This window comes from Dermochelys coriacea, chromosome 2, assembly GCF_009764565.3.
Source record: "Dermochelys coriacea isolate rDerCor1 chromosome 2, rDerCor1.pri.v4, whole genome shotgun sequence".
Lineage (NCBI taxonomy): Eukaryota > Metazoa > Chordata > Testudines > Dermochelyidae > Dermochelys > Dermochelys coriacea.
Genome location: NC_050069.1, coordinates 148,844,122 through 148,869,603, shown reverse-complemented (window position 1 = coordinate 148,869,603; position 25,482 = coordinate 148,844,122). Strand labels below are relative to the sequence as shown.

At 46.1% G+C, this 25,482-nt stretch overlaps 1 protein-coding gene across 4 annotated transcripts in view; it reads left to right on the top strand.

Moving 5' to 3' along the window:
• LPCAT1 (lysophosphatidylcholine acyltransferase 1) overlaps positions 1 to 25,482 on the top strand; it is a 175,611-nt gene that overhangs the window by 130,134 nt on the left and 19,995 nt on the right. For 3 of the 4 annotated variants that reach the window (XM_038389224.2, XM_038389225.2, XM_043508503.1), the window contains exon 13: positions 4,635 to 4,773. In XM_038389224.2, coding sequence (XP_038245152.1) covers positions 4,635 to 4,773 — 139 coding nt within the window. Of the gene's footprint in view, positions 1 to 4,634; positions 4,774 to 21,738; positions 22,129 to 25,482 lie in introns of those variants that run through there. The other variant, XM_043508502.1, reaches the window with a different exon arrangement.

The window sequence follows — 25,482 nt, the reverse complement described above, 5'->3', positions numbered from 1 at the left end:
GCCAAGACTTCTGGAGACCAAGTCATGGTCGCCCTCAACAAGGTGTTAGAGACTTTTGTAAAAAGGTATGTTAGGAGTTATGAAGGAGACTTTGATGTAGTTGAAAGACAGTCAAGCAATTTTTTAGCATCCCAACCCATGGGATGTTGTCAGGTGTCTGAGGTTGAAGCAGGCAAAAGAAAGGGAAGGAAGTCTAGAGAATTGAAAGGGATACTGATTTAATGTATGTTTGTGGCATGTAACGCATTGGCACGTAAGTTGAAAAGGAGGGTGGATCAGTTTAGCCAGATACCGCAGGCTCTTGAGGAAGAGAGAAAAGTTACTCAGCAGTCAAAAGACCAGCTCCGTTCCTCTACAGGGGAACAGCTGTCTCTCTTTACTAAGAGACAGGAATTGGAGAAAATATTAGTGTGAAGTCAGACTCAAACAAAGGATGTTTGGGACGCAGCGCATTGTTGTCAGGCTAAGGCTTCTGCATGCTCAAGGTCACTGGAAGGCTACCAGGCAGATGGGGAGCTGCTGCTGGAGTTGATTAGGAGGTTAGAGAGTGTCTGTAATACTATGGAAAGACAAGGCAAACCAACAAGTGCTGGAGGTTGCAGGAGCCGGGGGCTAAAGGAAGCATTTTAGCTGCAGGAGAGAGAGAATACAGAGAAGTGCAGGCTGTCTCACAGAGAAATACCGGGGAGGTAGGCAGCCAATCAGTGGTTCCTGTTCCTGTTGGCATGGTGGAACCACAGGGGACAAAACAACCCCCAGGACCAGTTACCAGCACCAGGAAAAAGAAGATAGCAGAAACAGGAGACCACAGCCTAGTGCTGTGTAACCGTCAGAGACTGCTGCAGCAGGGGAAGTTAAATGAGGAAGTTGATTATTTTGAAGTGGTAGGTCACTCTCGAACAGAACAGGGGGGCCTGAGTGCAGCAGAAGTGGAGGAGGAGTTAAGTGAACCCAACATTGTTCTTTTGGAGGTGGAGAGTGATAACTAAGAGGGAAGTTCTGAGGGAAGTCAGGAGATTGACACGGAGCTGGAGCTCAGTTCAGGGGCAGAGCCACAGACTAGAGACATACAGATAGAGGGAGGAGCAGAATATACTTTCAACATACAGGGGGGACCAATCAATATCCTCCTTCCCCCTCCCCCCCAACTAATTTTGTCATGGGATTAGAAGACACAGTGTCTCAGGCATCCACTGCAAGCGAGGCTGGGATTTCTTGACTAAAATCAATAAAAAAGAAACGCTCCCACCCTAGTGCCACAGGGCAGGACAAAGGAGCATTATCCTCATCTCTTGAGTTAGGGTCATCCAGCTCAGGAGAATGCAGCCTCTTTGGGACTCACCAAGGAGGGTGGTCACCTGCAGTCAGTCACCTTTCCAGCAAAGGATACTGGCAACTCGGTCACAGTCAGTAACCACACCCAGACCGCACAGGCTTTTTCCCCATCCATTGTGTTTACCCAAACTGTACCCTTTGTACCCACCCCAGCCACATCCTATCACTGAATTGGAGTCATAGAATCACAGAATATCAGGGTTGAAAGGGATCTCAGGAGGTCATCTAGTCCAACCACCTGCTCAAAGCAGGACCAATCCCCAACTAAATCATCCCAGCCAGGGGTTTGTCAAGCCTGACCTTAAAAACCTCTAAGGAAGAAGATTCCACCACCTCCCTAGGTAACGCATTCCAGTGTTTCACCACCATCCTAGTGAAATAATGTCTCCTAATATCCAACCTAGACCTCACCCACTGCAACTTGAGACCATTACTCCTCATTCTGTCATCTGCTACCACTGAGAACAGTCTAGATCCATCCTCTTTGGAACCCCCTTTCAGGTAGTTGAAAGCAGCTATCAAATCCCCCCTCATTCTTCTCTTCTGCAGACTAAATAATCCCAGTTCCCTCAGCCTCTCCTCATAAGTCATGTGTTCCAGCCCCCTAATCATTCTTGTTGCCCTTCGCTGGACTCTTTCCAATTTTTCCATATCTTTCTTGTAGTGTGAGACCCAAAACTGGACACAGTACTCCAGATGAGGCCTCACCAATGCTGAATAGAGGGGAATGATCATGTCCCTCGATCTGCTGGCAGTGCTCCTACTTATACATCGCAAAATGCCAGTGGCCTTCTTGGCAACAGCGGCACACTCTTGACTTATATCCAGCTTCTCATCCGCTGTAACCCCTGGGCCCTTTCCTGCACAACTGCTGCCTTGCCATTCGGTCCCTAGTCTGTAGCGGTGCATGGGATTCTTCCATCCTAAGTTCAGGACTCTGCACTTGTCCTTGTTGAACCTCATCAGATTTCCTTTGGCCCAGTCCTCTCATTTCTCTTGGTCCCTCTGTATCCTATCCCTACCCTCCAGCGTATCGACCACTCCTCCCAGTTTAGTGTCATCTGCAAACTTGGTGAGGGTGCAATCCACGTCATCCTCCAGATCATTAATGAAGATATTGACCAAAACCGGCCCTAGGACCAACCTTTGGGGCACTCCACTTGATACCGGCTGCCAACTAGACATGGAGCCATTGATCACTACCCGTTGAGCCCAATGATCTAGCCAGCTTTCTATCCACCTTATAGTCCGTTCATCCAGCCCATACTACTTTAACTTGCTGGCAAGAATACTGTGGGAGACAGTATCAAAAGCTTTGCTAAAGTTGAGGAATAACACGTCCACTGCTTTCCCCTCATCCACAGAGTTAGTTATCTCGTCATAGAAGGCAATTAGTATGGTCAGGCATGACTTGCCCTTGGTGAATCCATGCTGACTGTTCCTGATCACGTTCCTCTTCTCTAAGTTCTTCAGAATTGATTCCTTGAGGTCCTGCTCCATGATTTTTCCAGGGACTGAGGTGAGACTGACTGGCCTGTAGTTCCCCAGATTCTCCTCCTTCCCTTTTTTAAAGATGGACACTACATTAGCCTTTTTCCAGTCATCTGGGACCTCCCTCGATCACCATGAGTTTTCAAAGATAATGGCCAATGGCTCTGCAATCACATCAGCCAACTCCTTTAGCACCCTCGGATGCAGCGCATCCATCCCCTTGGATTGTGCTCGTCCACCTTTTCTAAATAATCCTGAACCACTTCTCTCTGCACAGAGGTCTGGTCACCTCCTCACCATGCTGTGCTGCCCAGTGCAGTGGTCTGGAAGCTGACCTTGTTCCTGAAGACAGAGGCAAAAAAAGCATTGTGTACATTAGCTTTTTCCACACCCTCTATCACTAGTTGCCTCCTTCATTCAGTAAGGGGCCCACACTTTCCTTGACCACCACCTTGTTGCTAACATATCTGAAGAAACCCTTCTTGTTACGCTTAACATCCCTTGCTAGCAGCAACTCCAAGTGTGATTTGGCCTTCCTGATTTTGCTCCTGCATGCCTGAGCAATATTTTTATATTCCTCCCTGGTCATTTGTCCAATCTTCCACTTCTTGCAAGCCTTTTTGTTTTTAAAATCAGCAAGAATTTCACTGTTAAGCCAAGCTGGACACCTGACATGTTTACTATTCTTTCTACACATCGGGATGGTTTGTTCCTACAACCTCAATAAGGATTCTTTAAAATACAGCCAGCTCTCCTGGACTCCTTTCCCCTTCATGTTGTTTTCCCAAGGGATTCTGCCCATCAGTTCCCTGAGGGAGTCATAGTCTGCTTTTCTGAAGTCCAGGATCTGTATTTTGCTGCTTTCCTTTCTTCCTTGCATCAGGATCCTGAACTAGACGATCTCATGGTCACTGCCTCCCAGGTTCCCATCCACTTTTGATTTCCCTACTAATTCATCCCTGTTTGTGAGCAATAGGTCAAGAAGAGCTCTGCCCCTAGTTGGTTCCTCCAGCACTTGCACCAGGAAATTGTCCCCTACACTTTCCAAAAACTTCCTGGATTGTCTGTGCCCTGCTGTATTGCTCTCCCAACAGATATCGGGGTGATTCATGTCCCCCATGAGGACCAGGGCCTGTGATCTAGTAACTTTTGTTAGTTGCCAGAAGAAAGCCTCGTCCACCTCATCCCCCTGGTCTGGTGGTCTGTAGCAGACTCCCACCATGACGTCAGCCTTGTTGCTCACACTTCTAAACTTAATCCAGAGACTCTCAGGTTTTTCTGCAGTTTCAAATGGAGCTCTGAGCAGTCATACTGCTCTCTTACATACAATGCAACTCCCCCACCTTTCCTGCCCTGCCTGTCCTTCCTGAACAGTTTATATCCATACATGACAGTACCCCAGTCATTGAGTTTCCCACCAAGTCTCTGTTGTTCCAATCAAATCATAATTCCTTGACTGTGCCAGGACTTCCAGTTCTCCCTGCTTGTTTCCCAGGCTTCTTGCATTTGTGTATAGGCACTTAAGATAACTCGCTGATCGTCCTGCTTTCTCAGTATGAGGCAGGAGTCCTTCCCTCTTGCGCTGTCCTGCTCACGCCTCCTGATATCCTGATGACTTGGCTGTGTCTACCCTTTATTTATTTCAGATAGACCACCCACAAGCTCTTGCTTGATCATTATCAATTTGAGACTAACTTGACTTTTTTCAGAAATAAATCTTACCCATATAAAATTATTTTAAATGTGTTGCTCTTCTGAAAATTAGTACTTGGCTTTGCAATGATTTGTCTTCCTGCCTTATTTCATAGATGTATGAATCACAAAATGGAACCATAATAGAAAACAACTTAGCTTGCATTCTGAAGACTGCCTTGGGTGTGTCAGAGCTTAATGTAACAGACCTTTTTAAAGCTATAGATGCAGAAGAAAAAGGGAAAATCACATATGGTAAGTAATTAAATGGATTTGAAAATCTCTACACAACTATGGATTATCAAAGATGTAGCTGCTAACTTTTTTCTTTTTCTTTTGTTTTATAGTAAAATAAAGTAAAAATGTGTCATTTGCAGTGTTTTTGCCAAGTTACTTAGGCCAAAAGTATGCATCTGAAACATCAAATGCCATAACGAGGTGTTTCCGTTTCAATATTTATTTAATTTCTTTACCTTAGGTTAGGTGATCCTGGATGAGCTCTTAGACAACACCTGCTCTGTGATTGATTTTCCTCTTGTCCTCTTTTATATGTGTTACATCTATTTTTTTAGTTTTGTATCTCTTCCCTGTTGTCTTTCAATTCTCATCCATCTGGGGACAGGGGAACTTGCCCCCTCTGTTTGTAGACAGTTCAGGAACGGGAAAAAAGATTAAGCTTTTGAATAAATTTGTTGTGAACTATTTGTTCAGTTCCAGTCATAACCAAGATGACCTGGAGAGAACTGTGCAGCAGAGAGGCAGTGTAATCCCATGGACAGACCACTGCCCTGGGAGTCAGGGGACTCAAATTGTATTCGAGGTTCTACTTGTGACTTGGGGCAAATTTCCTCTCCCACCTTTTGTCTGTCCTGTCTATTTAGGCTGTTAGGTCTTTGGAGCAGGGAATGTCTCTTGCTATGTGTATGTACATTGTTCAGCACAATAAAGCCCTAATCTTTTTTGGGAACTTCAGGCACTACTTATATGAAGAAGAATTAATAAATAAAAATAATAATAATACTCAAACAGCTCAACCTACCTGTGACTGATTCAGATAAGGTTCAGATCCTGTAAACTTAAGGGCAACAGCGTCCCCCAAATAGAAGTGATTGTGACTTCCACATATTTTTGCGGGTCTGATGAATAAACATAATATCTTACTGTAATAATTATTCAAATTGTTTATTTTAAGAAAGTTTCATTTTAGAATGTATTGCATTGCTACAGAAATGTGGACACCGGAGCAGACTTCATTACACGTCATCAGTCATTAACCTTTAAATCAGAGTAATCAAAGAAAACTCTAAGATAGATGGCCCCTCAGCTAGACTGTTAAGATGTGACCTGGCTGCTGGGTCTCTGGGTGTTTTTAAGCCTGCAGAGCTTGAGTGGAGCCCAGCCATTGCCCTTCGCTTGGATCTGCAAGCATAATCTCAGGGGGCACATACCCACTATCTGGCATCCCCTCCTGAGAGCTGAACCTATTGTTCAGCTACCTGGGTTCAGGCATCCCCTATCGCTTGAACACTCCCTTTCCCGGAACTCTACCAAAAGGTGTGAGCCTTCTGGGTTACCTCTTCCAGGGACCACATGGTAGCTGTAAAGCATATAAGAGACAGACGCTTTGCACAGATTCTAATACTATTGTTCTTTTACTTACTCACAAGACAGTACAAATCACTTAGAACAAAACAAATTTCCTAAATAAAATGCCCCTCCTTTGCGCATACTTCCCTTGGAAGTTCATCCGTGTTAGGAAGGTAGGCAGGGTCCATGGTCTCATCAAGCACCTATTGCTTCTTCTTCCACTTGAGCTGCTCCTTGAAGTCTTTAAACCACGATTTGAGGACTTCAATAGCTTAGACATAGGTGAGGTTTTTCATAGGAGTGGGTGGGTGAGATTCTGTGGCCTGCGTTGTGCAGGAGGTCGGACTAGATGATCAGTATGGTCCCTTCTCACCTTAATATCTATGAATCTATGGAGAAAAGAAGAACAGAGACCAAATAGAGCAGCTTCTGCTCTTTTTATAACATTACAGTTCCTCTGTCAAGTGACTTCCTGATCATCCTCAGCAGGTGACCAGAATCTCAGCAGGTGACTTCGCTGCCAAGGCAACCTTTCTCTCCTGATAAACCAGTTCTCCTGATTGGGAGCCAATCTGTTTAGAGCTATTCCATTTCAATAGGGAGAACACTTTAAGTCACTGACCCTCATTTGTTGTTCTTTTGCCATGAGCCTCTGGAATTTCAGTCTAAAATGAAGACAAGGCAGAGCGGAAGCACACTCAAAATGGAATTTGCAGTCTGACATAGACATATACAGAGTTCATAATCTCAAACAATTCATAAATTGTACAGATTCCCCCAAGTTGTCATATTTGGATAGAAATATAACAATGTAAGAAGAGGACAAAATCAACAGCTATTTATAGAACAGATGTTACAATAAGGGGTATAATCTGGCTTTTATTAACACTTTTGCTACTAAATAAATTGACACCAAATCATTTATCAGACTAAGATAGTCCTGTTCTTTTATTCTCCAATTCTCCAATTATAAGAATATCCCATGAAATAATGAAAAATAAAACTCCCAAATCATATTTCATCATTCAACTGGAAAGCATCTAGTTGGCACTGAAAAGGTGGGGAATTAGTTGGATACATTTTATTCATAGGCACAGCATTGCTACAAAGGAGCGTGTAATGGGGTATACTAGCTAGACCCATTGTGGACCCCTTCTGGAACCCCCATGATCCTACTACACCCTGATCCAGGAAAGGAACAGCAAAGGTGGGCCCTTCAGGCCTGCCTAGAGAGGCTGCACGGAAGCAGCCAATAAGAGCCCAGCAAGCTCAGACAGAGAAAGTTACAGGGAACTTAGGCCTTGGCTACACTTGCGAGTTACAGCACAATAAAAGAGCCCTGGGCGCACTAGCTCACTACCCATCCTCACTGGCATGACATATATAGTGCTCTGACTCCGCAGCTACAGCACTGCTGGTACTCCACCTCGGCGAGTGGAATAACGTTTGCTGCGCCCCTGCTGGAGAGCCGTGGCACCAGTGTGGATGCCCTGGTCCTATAGTGAGCTCTGATCAGCCTCCAGAAGTGTCCCACAATGCCTGTGCTAGCCACGCAGGTCATCGCTTTGAACTCTACTGCCATGCCCTTCCTGTTTGCTCAGCAAGGCGTGGAGTGCTCTCAGCAAATCTTTTCAGATCACCATGCCTCCACGTGCCAGGCGAGCCCCAGTATGGAGCCATGGCGAGTTGCTGGACCTCATCAGTGTTTGGGGGGGAGGAAGCTGTCCAGTCCTAGCTGCGCTCCAGCTGTAGGAATTACAATACCTTCGGGCAGATATCAAGGGATATGATGGAAAGGGGCTATGACCAGGATGCATTGCAGTGCAGGATTAAAGTGAAGGAGCTGCGGAATGCCTACCACAAAACCCACGAGGCAAATGGCTGCTCCAGTGCTGCCCCCACGACCAGCCATTTCTACAAAGAGCTGGACACAATACTTGGGGGCGACCCTGCCTCCACTCTGGGGACCACCATGGACACTTCAGAGCCCAGTGCAACAAGTCAGGAGGAGGAGGAAGAGGAGCAAAGTGGGAGCGAGGATGCTGAGGCAGAGGAAGACACCCCGGAATCCCTAGATGCATGCAGCCATGAGTTGTTCTCAAGCCAGGAGGAAGGTAGCCAGTCGCAGTGGCCAGTGCTTGGGGAAGGACAAACACCAGAGGAGGTTCCCAGTAAGCGGCTTTTATTTTGGGAAGGAAGTTATTCGGTGCGGGCTCTTGGAGTGAGGAGGGTTAGAGCCGCATACATGCCTAGATGCGGAATAGGGCATTGATGTGCTCTCTCATGTCGTGGTAATCGGCCTCGGTGATCTCTTCAAAGGTCTAATCCAGAACTTGGGCAATGCGCTTTTGCAGGTTTCTTGGGAGAGCCACTGTGGTCTTTGTCCCAGTCAGGCTAACTTGTCTGCGCTACTGTGCCATGAGGGGCGGAGGGACCATTGCTGCACACAGGCAAGCTGCATATGGGCCAGGGTGGAAGCCGAATTTCAGGAGAAGACCTTCCCTTGCTTCCCAGGTCACTCTCAGCAGCAAGATATCGTCCAGGATGAACTCTTGTGGAAAATGTGGGGACAGTGTTCAGTATAGGGGCCCCCTGCAGCTGTTGGCTCTCCCCAAGGCACAGAAACCCAGAGGACAGTACAGCTGTGAAACAATCAGTCACACTTGACCAGTGCTTACTCACCATTTTGGGGCTCCAGTGGGTTATGTACGCTCGCTTTGGGACAGGCAAATTATGCTATTGTGTAGACTGTGCTTGCCCTTAAGTACAGGGGAATCATTGCTCTGTCTGGTGTGAACAATGCTGCCTCTGTTAAGTGTTGCATTTTGCATTTACAGATGCAATCTTGAGATCTCAGCCGTCCATGTTATCACCGTCCGAAAGACTCCAAAGAATCAGAAAGAGGCCACATAGAAGCAAGGAAGACATGTTGCTTGAAGTAATGCAGCATTCAAGTAATGAAAATCAAAAAGTGCAGGAGTGGTGGGGAGAGTACAAGGAGGGTCCACCTGCAGAATGCGGATCACCGGCAGCAAAGCACGGAGTGTCTGCTAAGCATCATGGAGCGCCAAGCGGCCTCGATACAGGCGCTTGTAGCAATGCAGATGAAGCGCTACCACCCCTGTGTCTTCTCTCCCCCGCAGTCCTTGTCCTAAAACTTTCCCTTGTGCCCCCATGTCACCTCCAACCCACTTTCCTCAACATCCAGGTTCTTACTGCCACCAGCTGTCTCCAACACCTGTAGCTTCACCACACAGCCCTGAAAACTACGACCCTTACCCACTGCACTCAACCCCCATCACCAAGCAGTATAGCCATCCTGAAGTGCAGCACTCATTGCACAGCACTCCAGACAGGACATACGCAAATCTGTGATTGTACCATTTGTGCAAAGCCAGCCACAATGTCATGCACGTTACCCAGAGTCCTGGTTCTTCTGAGAAGGATGGGATTAATAGCCCTGAAAACTTGCATCAACACGATTCCAGCAGTCGACTTTCCCACTTTCAAACTGTTTAGCAACCAATCAGTAACTGTCTGGAGTTGCCAGCTTCCAGATTGCAATAGCCACCCACTTCTCCACTGTCAGGGCAGCTCTCAATCACATGTCCTTGCATGCCAGGGCGGGGGCGAGCTCCTCACAGAGTCCCATGAAAGTGGCTTTTCTCATCCGAAAGTTCTGCAGCCACTGCTCATCATCCCAGACATGCATGATGATGTGATCCCACCACTAAGTGCTTGTTTCCTGAGCCCAAAAGTGGCGTTCCACAGTGGTGAGCATGTCCGTGAATGCCACAAGCAAACTCATCATATGCGTTACTCGAGTCAATATCATCGTCGGAGCCCTATAACTCGACTGCCAAATGTGACGTGCTGGCAAGACTCATCAGCATACTCCTCAGCAGTTCGGGCTCTATTCCCGCAGACCGAAAGGGAAGACCACACGTACAAAAAACATTGAAGGATGGTGACAAATGTGGATGGAAGCAAAGGGAATGCTGGGATGTGAACCGATGCATCACGGCGCAGTGGGCCAGGACCCAGAATGCCCCGCACTCCCTGCCCCCTTCCTACAAGCCACAGCACCAGAATAGGAAGAGGTGCTCTGTGGGATAGCTGCCCATAATGCACTGCTCCCAATGCCGCTGCAAATGTGGCCACGCCAGTGCGCTTGCAGCTGTCAGTGTGGACAGACTGCAGCGCTTTCCCTACTGCGCTCTACGAAAGCGGGTTTAACTCACAGCGCTCTACATCTGAAAGTGTAGCCGTACCCTTAGAAGTTCTGTTTTTGGCTGGGACCAAGGAACAAAAATGATACTTCTCTGTAGCCAAAGGAGTTTGAGGGGTAACTAGTCTTTGGTTCTGGCTGCATTTGCTTAGCTGCGGGAGAGAGGACCTGAGAACTTCAACCCTGAGATAATGGGTGAAGATAAAGGGGCCAGGTGGGAAAGAGGCTCATGGAAGCAGAAGTGATCATAGAATATCAGGGTTGGAAGGGACCTCATATTGGAAGGATGTCATCTAGGTCAAACCCCCTGCTCAAAGCATGACCAATCCCCAACTAAATTATCCCAACCAGGGCTTAGTCAAGCCTTATCATAAAAACCTGAAAGGAAGGAGATTCCACCACCTCCCTAGGTAGCATTCCAGTGCTTCACCACCCTCCTAGTGAAATTTTTTTTCCTAATATCCAACCTAAACCTCCCCCACTGCAACTTGAGACCATTACTCCTCATTCTGTCATCTGGTGCCACTAAGAACAGTCTAGATCCATCCTCTTTGGAACCCCCTTTCAGGTAGTTGAAAGAAGCTATCAAATCCCCCCTCATTCTTCTCTTTTGCAGACTAAATAATCCCAGTCCCCTTAGCTTCTCCTCATAAATCCTGTGCTCCAGCTCCCTAATAATTTTTGTTGCCCTCTGCTGGACTCTCTCTAATTTTTCCACATTGTTCTTGTAGTGTGGGGCCCAAAACTGGACACGGTACCCCAAATGAGGCCTCACCAATGCAGAATAGAGGAGAATGATCATGTCCCTCGATCTGCTGGCAGTGCTCCTACTTACACAGCCCAAAATGCCGTTAGCTTTCTTGGCAACAAGGGCAGACTGTTGACTCATATCCAGCTTCTTGTCCACTGTAGCCCCACGTCCTTTTCTGCAGAACTGCTGCCTAGCCACTCGATCCTTAGTCTGCAGCAGTGCAGGTGTATCCTATCCCTACTCTCCAGTGTATCTACCACTCCTCCCAGTTTAGTGTCATCTGTACCCTTGCTTTGGGTGCAATCCGCGCCATGCTCCAGATCATTAATGAAGATATTGAACAAAACCAGCCCCAGCACCCACCCTTCATAGAATATCAGGGTTGGAAGGGACCTCAGGAGGTCATCTAGTCCAACCCCCTGCTCAAAGCAGGACCTAATCCCCAACTAAATCAGCCTTGGGGCACTCCGCTTGGGGCTGCCAACTAGACATGGAGCCATTGATCACTACCCGTTGAGCCCAATGATTTAGCCAGGTTTCTATCCAGCATTCATCCAGCCCATACTTCTTTAACTTGCTGGCAAGAATACCATGGGAGACCATATCAAAAGTTTTGCTAAAGTCAAGGAATAACACGTCCACTGCTTTCCCCTCATCCACAGAGCTATACGTAACTGCTATTTATAGTGTCCCTGGGTGGGAACATGGAATAGTGGGAGGGCCTCGGTTACCCCACTGGCCACCGGTGAAGTGGTATAAACCCCAAAAGGGGGGGGGAGGACAAGCCTAACTTAAGCCCCGAGAAGGGGACAAGACTCATTTGGAAACATGACCAAAGGGCTGAAAACACTGATGAGGGCAGACTGACAGTTTTGTTGGACTCTGCTATCCTGGAAGGGGTTCGTTCTGCTTGTGTGACCCAGCCAGAGAGCCGAGCTGCAGAAGGCTTGGAGCCAGAGGTAGATAGTCAGCAGGAGGTACTGGAGCCATTGAAGACCCCCCCAAGTAATACAGAATAGTAAATATGGCAGGCGACCAGCTTGGCTTAATGGTGAAATCCTAGCGGATCTTAAACATAAAAAAGAAGCTTACAAGAAGTGGAAGCTTGGACATATGACCAGGGAAGAGTATAAAAATATTGCTCGGGCATGTAGGAAAGATATCAGGAGGGCCAAATCGCACCTGGAGCTGCAGCTAGCAAGAGATGTCAAGAGTAACAAGAAGGGTTTCTTCAGGTATGTTGGCAACAAGAAGAAAGCCAAGGAAAGTGTGGGCCCCTTACTGAATGAGGGAGGCAAGCTAGTGACAGAGGATGTGGAAAAAGCTAATGTACTCAATGCTTTTTTTGCCTCTGTTTTCACTAACAAGGTCAGCTCCCAGACTGCTGTGCTGGGCAACACAAAATGGGGAAGAGATGGCCAGCCCTCTGTAGAGATAGAGGTGGTTAGGGACTATTTAGAAAAGCTGGACGTGCACAAGTCCATGGGGCCGGACGAATTGCATCCGAGAGTGCTGAAGGAATTGGCGGCTGTGATTGCAGAGCCCTTGGCCATTATCTTTGAAAACTCGTGGCGAACGGGGGAAGTCCCGGATGACTGGAAAAAGGCTAATGTAGTGCCCATCTTTAAAAAAGGGAAGAAGGAGGATCCTGGGAACTACAGGCCGGTCAGCCTCACCTCAGTCCCTGGAAAAATCATGGAGCAGGTCCTCAAAGAATCAATCCTGAAGCACTTAGAGGAGAGGAAAGTGATCAGGAACAGTCAGCATGGATTCACCAAGGGAAGGTCATGCCTGACTAATCTAATCGCCTTTTATGATGAGATTACTGGTTCTGTGGATGAAGGGAAAGCAGTGGATGTATTGTTTCTTGACTTTAGCAAAGCTTTTGACACGGTCTCCCACAGCATTCTTGTCAGCAAGTTAAGGAAGTATGGGCTGGATGAATGCACTATAAGGTGGGTAGAAAGCTGGCTAGATTGTCGGGCTCAACGGGTAGTGATCAATGGCTCCATGTCTAGTTGGCAGCCGGTGTCAAGTGGAGTGCCCCAGGGGTCGGTCCTGGGGCCCGTTTTGTTCAATATCTTCATAAATGATCTGGAGGATGGTGTGGATTGCACTCTCAGCAAATTTGCGGATGATACTAAACTGGGAGGAGTGGTAGATACGCTGGAGGGGAGGGATAGGATACAGAAGGACCTAGACAAATTGGAGGATTGGGCCAAAAGAAATCTAATGAGGTTCAATAAGGATAAATGCAGGGTCCTGCACTTAGGATGGAAGAATCCAATGCACCGCTACAGACTAGGGACCGAATGGCTCGGCAGCAGTTCTGCGGAAAAGGACCTAGGGGTGACAGTGGACGAGAAGCTGGATATGAGTCAGCAGTGTGCCCTTGTTGCCAAGAAGGCCAATGGCATTTTGGGTTGTATAAGTAGGGGCATAGCGAGCAGATCGAGGGACGTGATCGTTCCCCTCTATTCGACACTGGTGAGGCCTCATCTGGAGTACTGTGTCCAGTTTTGGGCCCCACACTACAGGAAGGATGTGGATAAATTGGAAAGAGTACAACGAAGGGCAACGAAAATGATTAGGGGTCTAGAGCACATGACTTATGAGGAGAGGCTGAGGGAGCTGGGATTGTTTAGTCTGCAGAAGAGAAGAATGAGGGGGGATTTGATAGCTGCTTTCAACTACCTGAAAGGGGGTTTCAAAGAGGATGGCTCTAGACTGTTCTCAATGGTAGCAGATGACAGAACGAGGAGTAATGGTCTCAAGTTGCAATGGGGGAGGTTTAGATTGGATATTAGGAAAAACTTTTTCACTAAGAGGGTGGTGAAACACTGGAATGCGTTACCTAGGGAGGTGGTAGAATCTCCTTCCTTAGAGGTTTTTAAGGTCAGGCTTGACAAAGCCCTAGCTGGGATGATTTAACTGGGACTTGGTCCTGCTTTGAGCAGGGGGTTGGACTAGATGACCTTCTGGGGTCCCTTCCAACCCTGATATTCTATGATTCTATGATAAGTAAGGTGAACACTGTACAGGGGACACCATGACCAGGAAAAGGTCTGCAGTACCACACAGAGCAGCAGGAGGCGCTCAAGAAGTGAGTGCCCCTCATTTCAGAGAGCCAGAGATGATTTTGTCTGGCAACCATAATCATTCGTTGTTCTTGGAGTGCTTGTCCCTTGCTTTGCACTTGAAGTTGCTCTCTATGTGCCTGAGACTGGAAGATTTGCTAGCTATATGCATTGGTCCACACATGCACCTTGCCTATTTTCATGTTGTTTATCAAGAGTATAACTGGTGGTATCAAACTGATCACCTCTCCAGTTCCATCTCACAGCCCTTAGTCTGAGACAGAGCACCAGGGTCTGCAGCTTCTTAACTTAGAAAACTTACATAGATAAAAATATATACAAATGCTTAGCTATTATAAATGCAGTAGAACCTCAGAGTTATGAACACTTTGGAATGGAGGTTATTTGTAACTCTGAACAAAACGTTATCGTTGTTCTTTCAAAAGTTTACAACTGAACATTGACTTAATATAGCTTTGAAACTTTACTATGCAGAAGAAAAATGCTGCTTTTAACCATCTTAATTTAAACAAAACAAGCAAAGAAACAGTTTCCTTACTTTGTCAAATCTTCTTCGAGTGCTTGTTCAAATTGATTCCATTCTAGGTGTGTGTGCTTCCACGTGCACCACTGTTGGAATTTTTTGCCTTAGTGGTTGGCTGATTCTAGCCTCCTCTGGAGTCCCATGCTCATGCGTCAGTATATGAGGCACCGCTGATCCTACACCCTCTCAATTCCTCCTTACCACCCGTGGTGGTTGGTCAGAGCAATAGCGTGTTTTCTCTGTGTATTTGTTTTATATAGTTCTCAATACTTAGTGTTAGTTTTTAATATAGTGTTCAGTAGTTAGATTCCCTATTGGAGACCTCGGCATGCCCCGGTCCCCAGGCTTCAAGCCGTGCTCGATCTGCAACAAGCCTGTGCCTGTTAGTGACCCCCATAGCAGCTGCCTAAAGTGTTTGGGGGAGTCGTGTGTGAAGAAGAGATGTAGGATTTACAAAAACTTTTGTCCAAGGACTCAAAAAGAGCAGGACATTTGTCTAAAAGCCCTTTTCATGGAGGCTGCTCTCCTCCGGGCATCAGAGCTGTCCCACTACGACTCTATGCCAAGCACATCAGCATTGTTGTGGAGCATCCCGTCGGCACCAGGTTCTTCCAGGCACCAATCTCCCTCACCGGCACCTAAGAAGCGCCAAAAGAAGCAGCACGGCCGCTCCCCAGCAGCAAGTACAGAGTGGAAGGGGGTATCTGGCAAAGGACCCTGTTCAGGCCGCCAGCTCACCCCAGAGCTCCAAGGGCGTACCTCTCCAGCTGGACCCCTTATCTTTCCCAGGGATCCACCTCTGACTTCACTTGTTAGTGCCTTCAACACCTGAGGCCTTTCAGGCGGCTAGGAACCTTGTGGCCCTACCAGCACCACCTACACTGAGTCCCATGGTGGACACTATTAAGGCTCCCCAATCCAAAGTCAAGCCAGGCCTGGGTCCACCTCAAATGGCTGTAGAGTGCTGCTGGTCTCCAGAGCAGACACGTCATGCCCAGACTCCACAACCTTGATCCCCTACACCGTAGCCACGATCCCTGGCCAGACTGCCAAGGTTACCGGTACTGCGTTCGTGGTCCCCACCAATGCAGTGTGGATCTCCCGCCTCCAGGCAGCATAGAATATCAGGGTTGGAAGGAAACTCAGGAGGTCATCTAGTCCAACCCCCTGCTCACAGCAGGACCAATCCCCAACTAAATCATCCCAGCCAGAGCTTTGTCAAGCCTGACCTTAAAAACTTCTAAGGAAGGAGATTCCACCACCTCCCTAGGTAACCCATTCTAGTGTTTCAACACCCTCCTAGTGAAAATGTTTTTCCTAACATCCAACCTAAACCTCCCCCACTGCAACTTGAGACCGTTACTCCTCGTTCTGTCATCTGCTACCACTGAGAACAGTCTAGATCCATCCTCTTTGGAACTCCCTTTCAGGTAGTTGAAAACAGCTATCAAATCCCCCCTCATTCTTCTCTTTCGCAGACTAAACAATCCCAGTTCCCTCAGCCTCTCCTCATAAGTCATGTGTTCCAGTCCCCTGATCATTTTTGTTGCCCTCTGCTGGACGCTTTCCAATTTTTCCACATCCTTCTTGTAGTGTGGAGCCCAAACCTGGACATAGTACTCCAGATGAGGCCTCACCAATGCTGAATAGAGGGGAACAATCATGTCCCTCGATCTGCTGGCGATGTCCCTACTTATACATCCCCAAATGCCATTGACCTTCTTGGCAACAAGGGCACACTGTTGACTCATATCCAGCTTCTTGTCCACTGTAACCCCTAGGTCCTTTTCTGCAGAACTGCTGCCTAGCCATTCGGTCCCTAGTCTGTAGCGGTGCATGGGATTCTTCCGTCCTAAGTGCAGGACTCTGCACTTGTCCTTGTTGAACCTCATCAGATTTCTTTTGGCCCAATCCTCTAATTTATATAGGGCCCTCTGTAACCTATCTCTACCCTCCAGCGTATCTACCGCTCCTCCCAGTTTAGTATCATCTTCAAACTTGCTGAGGGTGCAATCCCGCCATCCTCCAGATCATTAATGAAGATATTGAACAAAACCGGCCCTAGGACCAACCCTTGGGGCACTCCACTTGATACCGGCTGCCAGCTAGACATGGAGGCATTGATCACTACCTGTTGAGCCCGACAATCTAGCCAACTTTCTATCCACCTTATAGTCCATTCATCCAGCTCATACTACTTTAACTTGCTGTCAAGAATATTGTGGGAGACCGTGTCAAAAGCTTTGCTAAAGTCAAGGAACAACACGTTCACTGCTTTCCCCTCATCCACAGAGCCAGTTATCTCGTCATCAGTTACCACACTCCCAGTACCAACCCTCCTCCTGGCAACCAACGCCTTGGTACAAGTCCCCTTGCCCCAAATGGCCTCCGGCATGCCAGTTGCCACCTGTACGGAACCGCTTTCCACCTTCCCAGCACCAATCTTCGTCGACCCGGCACTGCTCTCCAGAGAAGTATTGGTCACCACCCATTAGGTGCTGGTGTCCTGTTCTTTGCGTCAGCTGGCCGACACAGGCCACCAGAGCCCCCCTGTGGTCCCTGAAGGGAGTCAGACTGAGAGTTCAGCCATTTGCTACCTAGGCAGCGGTCATCCTGGGTTCTGGAGATCAGCTTGGCGCCGACGGCGGCCACGTGGCAATAGGGCCGCTCAGTGGTCCTATTGGAACCCGTGGGGTCTTCCAATGATGCCGGTGATGTATTCACACCACTCCTCAAGTTTCTCTTCCAGTCCTATGAATCTGTGAACTCCGAGCCCACCTTCTGAGTCACCAGGAATGGAATCAACATGAGCAAGCACTCGAAGCAACAATGGTTACCTATCTTTCTTAACTGTTGTTCTTCAAGATGGGTTGCTCATGTCCATTCCATTACCCGCCCTCTTACCCCTCTGCTGGAATTACCGACAAGAAGGAACTGAAAGGGTATAGGGCTGGCAGCGCCTCAGATTCCGGCACAAGTGTGTGGGACTTCAGAGGGTGCCAGAGCCGGCCCAACAGATACCAGTAATGCACAAAATTTTGACAACGGTGCATGTGGGCATGCACACACCTAGAATGGAAGATACTTTTCAAACTGAACAGCAATTGGAGGAGGAACCACCTGACCAGAAAGGTACTGCTGTAGCTGTAGTTTTATTTTTTACAATTTTTTTTATTTATAACTCAACCCAAATCATTGCCAGACTGACACCCTTACTTATGCTGAGTAATACTTTACCCCATAAATAATCCCATTGTTTTCAATAGGACTACTCAAGCAGTAGGTATACTTAGCGTTGAGTAAGCTATAGCTCTCTTATCGTCCTTACCAGTTGAGGCAGTCGCACCAAATTTGTCTTCTGTCCCAAATGATTGTAGAGCAGTGGTGGGCCACATGCGGCCCATCAGGGTAATCTGATTGTGAGCTGCAAGACATTTTGCTGCCAATGGGAGCTGCAGGAAGTGCTGGGTCGCAAGGACATGCTGGCCGTCTCTTCCCGCAGTACCCATTGGCTGGGAATGTGACTGCGGCTCCTGGGAGCTGCGGGGGGCTGTGCCTGTGGACGGTCAACATCAGCAAAATGTCTCGTGGCCCACAATCTGATTACCCTGATGGGCCACAGGCTGCCACCACTGCTTTAGAGCCTTCCAGATGCTGTTAAGCAGGGTTGCCCCAGATACCCTTAGAGGAGGTGCATAAGATTCTACACAAATTATTGGATATTCTGCAAAATTGCCTTAACAATTAACGATATAATCCTGGAGCCTGCAGCGACACTGTGGTACACTGTGGCTATGATTGCCCCAACTCCAAAGAGAAAAGAAACTATTACATGCCACACAAAAGGGAGGAATAGATGACACTAGACAAAATCAACACCAGCATACAAGGATGCCAAGGACCTATTAGTAAGGTTACGATTTTGTCATGGATATTTTTAGTAAAAGTCATGGACAGTTAATGGGGAACAAACAAAAAATCACGGAAACAGTGACTTTTTACCAAAAACATCCCTATCAAAACAGGGATGGAGGAGGGTCCAGAACCCTGTTTCCCCCCTCCCCCCCTGCGTCCCTGTAGTGCCTGGGAGCTGCAGGGACCCCGTTGCATAGTGGCTGGGAGGGGTCCTCCTGCCACCCTGTGGGGCTGGGAGCTGCAGGGGGTTCCCCACCATGTGCAATGGCAGGGGCGGTGCAGCAGCTGGGGAGCTTTTGGGGGGGTACCTGCAGCCCCTGAGCAGCTCAGAGTCCTGCTGCTGCTGCCATCTGGGAGCTATCGGTGGTCCCAGCTGCTCACGGCGTTGGAGCCACTGGACAGCTCGGGTTGCCACCAATGGCAGCAGCTGGTCAGTTGCGGGGGTCTCACCACCTGCAGCTCCCAGCCGGCAGCGGAGTCTTGGCTGTTGCCAGGGCCAACAATGTCACGGAGATCGCTCGAAGTCACAGAATCCGTGACTTCCGCAACCTCCATGACATAATTTTAGCCTTAGCTATTAGGTAGAAGGAATTATACATCTGCTAGTTTCTAGTCTCACATTGCAAATTATCAGGTGCTTATGACCAAGTATGATTTTTTTTTTAATTATAAATTGTCAGAATTGATTGACAAATTGCCTCAGGATAGTAAGCAAGAGTTCACTACATAGTTGAAGAAGGGAAATTGCAGGCCAGATTCACTCTCAAAGTGGCTTTAGATGAGCAGATACAGCCTCTCACTTGATGGTGACTGCAGTCATGATGAGGTGCTTCTCATAACTCCACTCATTGGGCTTTCCTAAAGAGGTGCAGATGACAGTGAAGGATTTGCCATTTGAAGGAAACAATTTATTTAGCGAAAAGAAGGATGTGTGACCGCACCTTAAAAGACTCTATGGCCACATTTCATTCCCTTAGTATCTGTATCACTGCTCTGAAGAGGAAGCTCTTTAGATCCCAGCCATACGATAAATAGAGCACTGTTCCAGTTATCACAACAGGGCATGCCATCTCTCCATCCCTGCTTCCAACCTGCCATCCCTGTCCCGTTTGAGACCACTCTCATGACAGAATACTGATGCAAGAGGTGGAATAATTTCTTCAGCTGCGAGCCATAGAACCACATCCTAAGCTCAGAGGGAAAGGCACTTTGAAGTACTTCCTGATCCCCAAAAGTAAGGGAAGTTGGAGGCCTATCTTGGATCTCAGACAATTGAACACCTGCGTGTGACACTGGAAGTTCAGGATGATCACCCTATCCCTGATGATCTCTGATCCAGGGATGGGAGCTTGATATACAGGTCTCGACCAGAAAGAAGCTTACTTTCATTTAGACATATACTTGGCACACAGGAGTTTCCTAAGGTTTACCATTGGCTTTGGACATTACCAATACATTACCCTTCCGAACACAGTGCTGAGATTGTTTAAATAGGTCCTGGCAGTAGTGGCAGCCCACCAGTGTCATCGAGGCATACCAGTATTCTTCTTCAAGTTGTTGTCCCTGTGGGTGCTCCACTTCAGGTGTGTGAGCATGCCTAAACCCTTCTGATTAGAGATTTTGATACCAGCATCCATATGGTCCACGCCTGAGCCCTGTATATCCTCATGCCCTGATTAGAAGGTATATAGGGGAGGGTGGATCTGCTGCAGCTCCAGTTCATTTTCAACAGCCTGTGGCCTAAGAGAGAGCTCTGTGGTGTCCGTTATCTAGTCTGCTTGTTAATCCTTTCTTTACATCTTATTTATTTTCTTTAATTTATTTTCTTGTATTACCTTCTGTGTGTTCTGCCCCCCACTTCCCCACCACATTCCAGCATCTCCCTCAGTTCTGGATATCTGGGCTGCTCTCTTCTCTCAGCAATTCACGGAGGCGGATCAGCCTTTTGGTACCATTTATTCTGGCCATCTCCCTTCTGCTTGCTGCCAGATTCTCTGCCTGCGCAGCAGCAGGCAGTGATGGCCTCTTTTTTGGTTCCAGCCTTCCTCTTTCTGTTTTAACTTTTTTGCCCTGTTTTTTGGGCAGTGGGAAACAGTATTCTCTCTTCTCAGCATTCCTCCTCCCTGACTCAGTTAATCCCATTTAATCCTAGAGGGTTTTAACCATCCCTGAGTCTCCGCTGCAGTATCTTCTGCCAGCTCCTCTGCCCCTTACAGGCATAGCAGAGCAGCCAAGAAGGCCACAGGTTAAATCCAAGTGGTGCTGTATATGTGAGGCAGCCTTCCCAGGCTCACAGACAGAGTTATGCCCAGCCTGCACCCAGCCTTCTGTCCTTAACTCCTTTAGGTCCCAAGGCTTCAAATTGGACAGGCAGGTGGGGTCCCATATCTATGAAGTCTTGCATTGCTCTTCTTGGGCACATCATCATGCACATACATGACACTGTTTGCCAAGACTCCATCTCTGATGTCTGCAGATTTTGTCTCAGTGCTTCGGGGGGTGCTGGACTCCCTCACCAGGTTGAAAAATTTGGAGACAGTTTGTGTTGGAATCGTGTTCATCCTGACTCTACCAGAAGAGAAACGGTTACAGACTCTTCACTGCTGGTTTAGAAAGCCCGTCTAGAAGGGCATAAAGCCCCTATCTCTTGGATTCAGTGTGGATTTGTTTAAATCAAAGAGGTTTAAATCAGATTTTAATCAGCAAGCAGAAAACCTTTTTATCATGTAATTCAATTTACTGACTATAGTTAATATTTCCTTTATTTAATAAAGTTAGTTTTAAATGAAAAACATGTTTGATAAACTTTTGGATAATCTAGCAAATTTAAGGTAGCTTTGTTCAATTTAAAAAAAAATTAAAATGCTATTTTTGAGCACTGTTAATTGAATTTGAATTTCCATTCAAATAGAGCTTGATACCAATTGCAAGTTTAAAAAAAAATCCAGTAAATAAGAATTGTATCATTCATCATTTGCTAACATAAAAAAGCTAAAAGTGAGAATCTGAATAAATGTCAGTTAAGCTATAGCCCTTAGAACCAGTAGATCTCATCCTCACTCTTATTTTTATTTATTCATGGATTGGAAGGGGAAAACAAGCTTTCCTGCTTTTTCAGCTCCCAATTGGTTTCTTAACTTTGAATGGACTAGTCATCAAACTGAACTAGTTAAATATACTGAAATGAAGAAATTATTCTCTCTGCAAAGGAGGTTACTGCTGCCAAAAGTTGATTCAACACTTCAGCAAACTCTGGTTCTAAGTGCTTAGCCAATTACTTCTACCAGTTCAGTGGACTTCCTTTATAACTTCGCAGCAAACTTTCTTAATGTAATATGTATTTAATATTATTTTTTGTGTTTACATGATTTGGATAGATTATAATTAGTTTAGGCTTTAACCTAGGTTGTCAATTTCAAATTTAGTTTTAAATAGACTTATTCTTCTAAAAAATAAACCGTATTTAATTTAAAAATCTTTTTTTTTTTAGATTTTTTTTTAAATGTACTTTTATCCATTCTGCTTGGACACTGTAAGAGTGTAAAAAGAAAAGGAGTACTTGTGGCACCTTAGAGACTAACTCATTTATTTGAGCATAAGCTTTTATGAGCTACAGCTCACTTCATCGAATGCATCCAATGAAGTGAGCTGTAGCTCACGAAAGCTTATGCTCAAATAAATTTTAGTCTCTAAGGTGCCACAAGTACTCCTTTTCTTTTTGCGAACAGAGACTAACATGGCTGCTACTCTGAAACCTGTAAGAGTGTAGTCTCCATATCAATGTATTTGAGCTATGTGCAGTGTGCAAGGCCTTCCTGCAGTTGATCTGGATTGTATACATTAGTCATGTCAGACAGTAGGACAGCAGTTTATTATATCAACAGGCAAGAAGGGACAAGATACTCCTGCTTATGCATAGAGGTGTCAACATTGGGAACGGGTGTATTTGCCATCATGTCCCCCTGTCTGATGTTCGCCGACCTGGAACACAGAACATGCTTACTGACGGTCACAGCAGATGTTTCTCCAAAGACCATGAATGGGAACTGCATTACTTCATAAACCAGGTTATATTCCAGCAGCAAGGCCATCCATCGTAGGACCACTTCTCATCAAACGAAAACAAGAAGCGCCAGAAGTATTGCTCCAAGGATGGTTGGGGCTAGCACTCTGTGGAGAATAGATTTCTTGTCCAGTTATCACCACTGCTGCTATGTGCATTTTTCACCTTGATTCTGCTCCTGCCAAGAGTCCTGAGGAAAATCAAGCAGGACAAGGCAATGTTATTTGTGGTTATTTCCAGTGGCACCAATAATCACAGCAATATTCAGATTACTCATGATCCTGATGGACTAGTCACTTACCCCAGGTCAATGGTGCTTTAATCTCATACCAAAGTTAACACTTGTAGCCAATCCTATAGTAAACTATGTGAAGGTTTATTAAACATGAAAAGGAAATTAGAGATATTTACAAGGTTAAAGCAAGCAACTATAGACACATGAATGAGTTAGAGCCTCAGGTTTAAAAAGGTAATGGGGCTTCTATAATCAGCAAGCCCTATTTCTTCTTTAGAGCTAACCCAGGCTAAGCAGCTGGGGTGCTTTCTTATACCTAGAACCACCTTGCATCGCCTGCTCCTCTCCAAGTCCAAGCAATATAAAGATCCTTGTTGGTTTTAGTTTTTATTCACCTCCTGCTGCAAGCTCCGGTGATTGGGTCACAGAGAGAACAGAACAATATGAGTATTTAGTCCTTTTGTTGGTAGATTGTTGGTATCCTCAATATGATAGGTGGAGTTATCCCATTGTAAGATCTACCCATAACCTGTCTGGTAATCAACTGGTCTCCTCTTTCAAGGCAGGGGGGTAACAATTTCTGTAGTAAAGCAGTTCTTCGCACTAATTAATGTGCCTCTTCTGTGTGGTGGCGATTCATATACCCGCTCAAATATTACACTACACTATGGAATACAAATATTACAAGTAAGATTCATAGATTCATAGATACTAAGGTCAGAAGGGACCATTCTGATCATCTAGTCCGACCTCCTGCACAGCGCAGGCCACAGAATGTCACCCACCCACTCCTATGAAAAACCTCACCCATGTCTGAGCTATTGAAGTCCTTAAATCATGGTTCAAAGACTTCAAGGAGCAGAGAAGCCTCCCTCCAGTCAACCATGCCCCATACTACAGAGGAAGGCAAAAAACCTCCAGGGCCTCTCCAATCTGCCCTGAAGGAAAATTCCTTCCCGACCCCAAATATGGCAATCAGCTAAACCCTGAGCATATGGGTAAGATTCACCAGCCAGATACCCAGGAAAGAATTTTCTATAGTAACTCAGATCCCATCCATCTAATATCCCATCTCAGGGGATTTCGCCTATTTACCCTGAATATTTAAAGATCAATTACTTACCAAAATCCCATTATCCCATCTTACCATCTCCTCCATAAACTTATCGAGTAGAATCTTAAAACCAGATAGATCTTTTGCCCCCACTGCTTCCCTTGGAAGGTTATTCCAAAACTTCACTCCTCTGATGGTTTAAAAACCTTCGTCTGATTTCAAGTCTAAACTTCCTGGTGGCCAGTTTATACCCATTTATTCTTGTGTCCACATTGGTGCTGAGCTGAAATAATTCCTCTCCCTCTCCTATTTTTATCCCTCTGATATATTTATAGAGAGCAATCATATCTCCCCTCAACCTTCTTTTAGTTAGGCTAAATAAGCCAAGCTCCTTAAGTCTCCTTTCATAAGACAAGTTTTCCATTCCTCGGATCATCCTAGTAGCCCTTCTCTGTACCTGCTCCAGTTTGAATTCATCCTTTTTAAACATGGGAGACCAGAACTGCACACAGTATTCTAGGTGAGGTCTCACCACTGCCTTGTATAACGGTACTAAAACCTCCTTATCCCTACTGGAAATACCTCTCCTGATGCATCCCAAAACCGCATTAGCTTTTTTCACAGCCATATCACATTGGCAGCTCATAGTCATCCTATGACCAACCAATACTCCAAGGTCCTTCTCCTCTTCCGTTACTTCTAATTGATGCGTCCCCAACTTATAACTAAAATTCTTGTTATTAATCCCTAAATGCATAACCTTACACTTCTCACTATTAAATTTCATCCTATTACTATTACTCCAGTTTACAAGGTAATCCAGATCCTCCTGTATAATATCCCGATCCTTCTCCGAATTGGCAATACCTCCCAGCTTTGTATCGTCTGCAAACTTTATTAGCACACTCCCACTTTTTGTGCCAAGGTCAGTAATAAAAAGATTAAATAAGATTGGTCCCAAAACCGATCCCTGAGGAACTCCACTGGTAACCTCCCTTCAACCTGACAGTTTGCCTTTCAGTAGGACCCGTTGCAGTCTCCCCTTTAACCAATTCCTTATCCACCTTTTGATGTTTATATTGATCCCCATCTTCTCCAATTTAACTAATAATTCCCCATGTGGCACGGTATCAAATGCCTTACTGAAATCTATGTAAATTAGATCCACTGCATTTCCTTTATCTAAAAAAATCTGTTACTTTTTCAAAAAAGGAGATTAGGTTGGTTTGGCACGATCTACCTTTTGTAAAACCATGTTGTATTTTGTCCCATTTACCATTGACTTCAATGTCCTTAACTAATTTTTCCTTCAAAATTTTTTCCAGGACCTTGCATACTACAGATGTCAAACTAACTGGCCTGTAATTACCCGGATCACTTTTTTTTCCTTTCTTAAAAATAGGAACTATATTAGCAATTCTCCAATCATTCAGTACTATTCCTGAGTTTACAGATTCATTAAAAATTCTTGCTAATGGGCTTGCAATTTCAGGTGCCAATTCCTTTAATA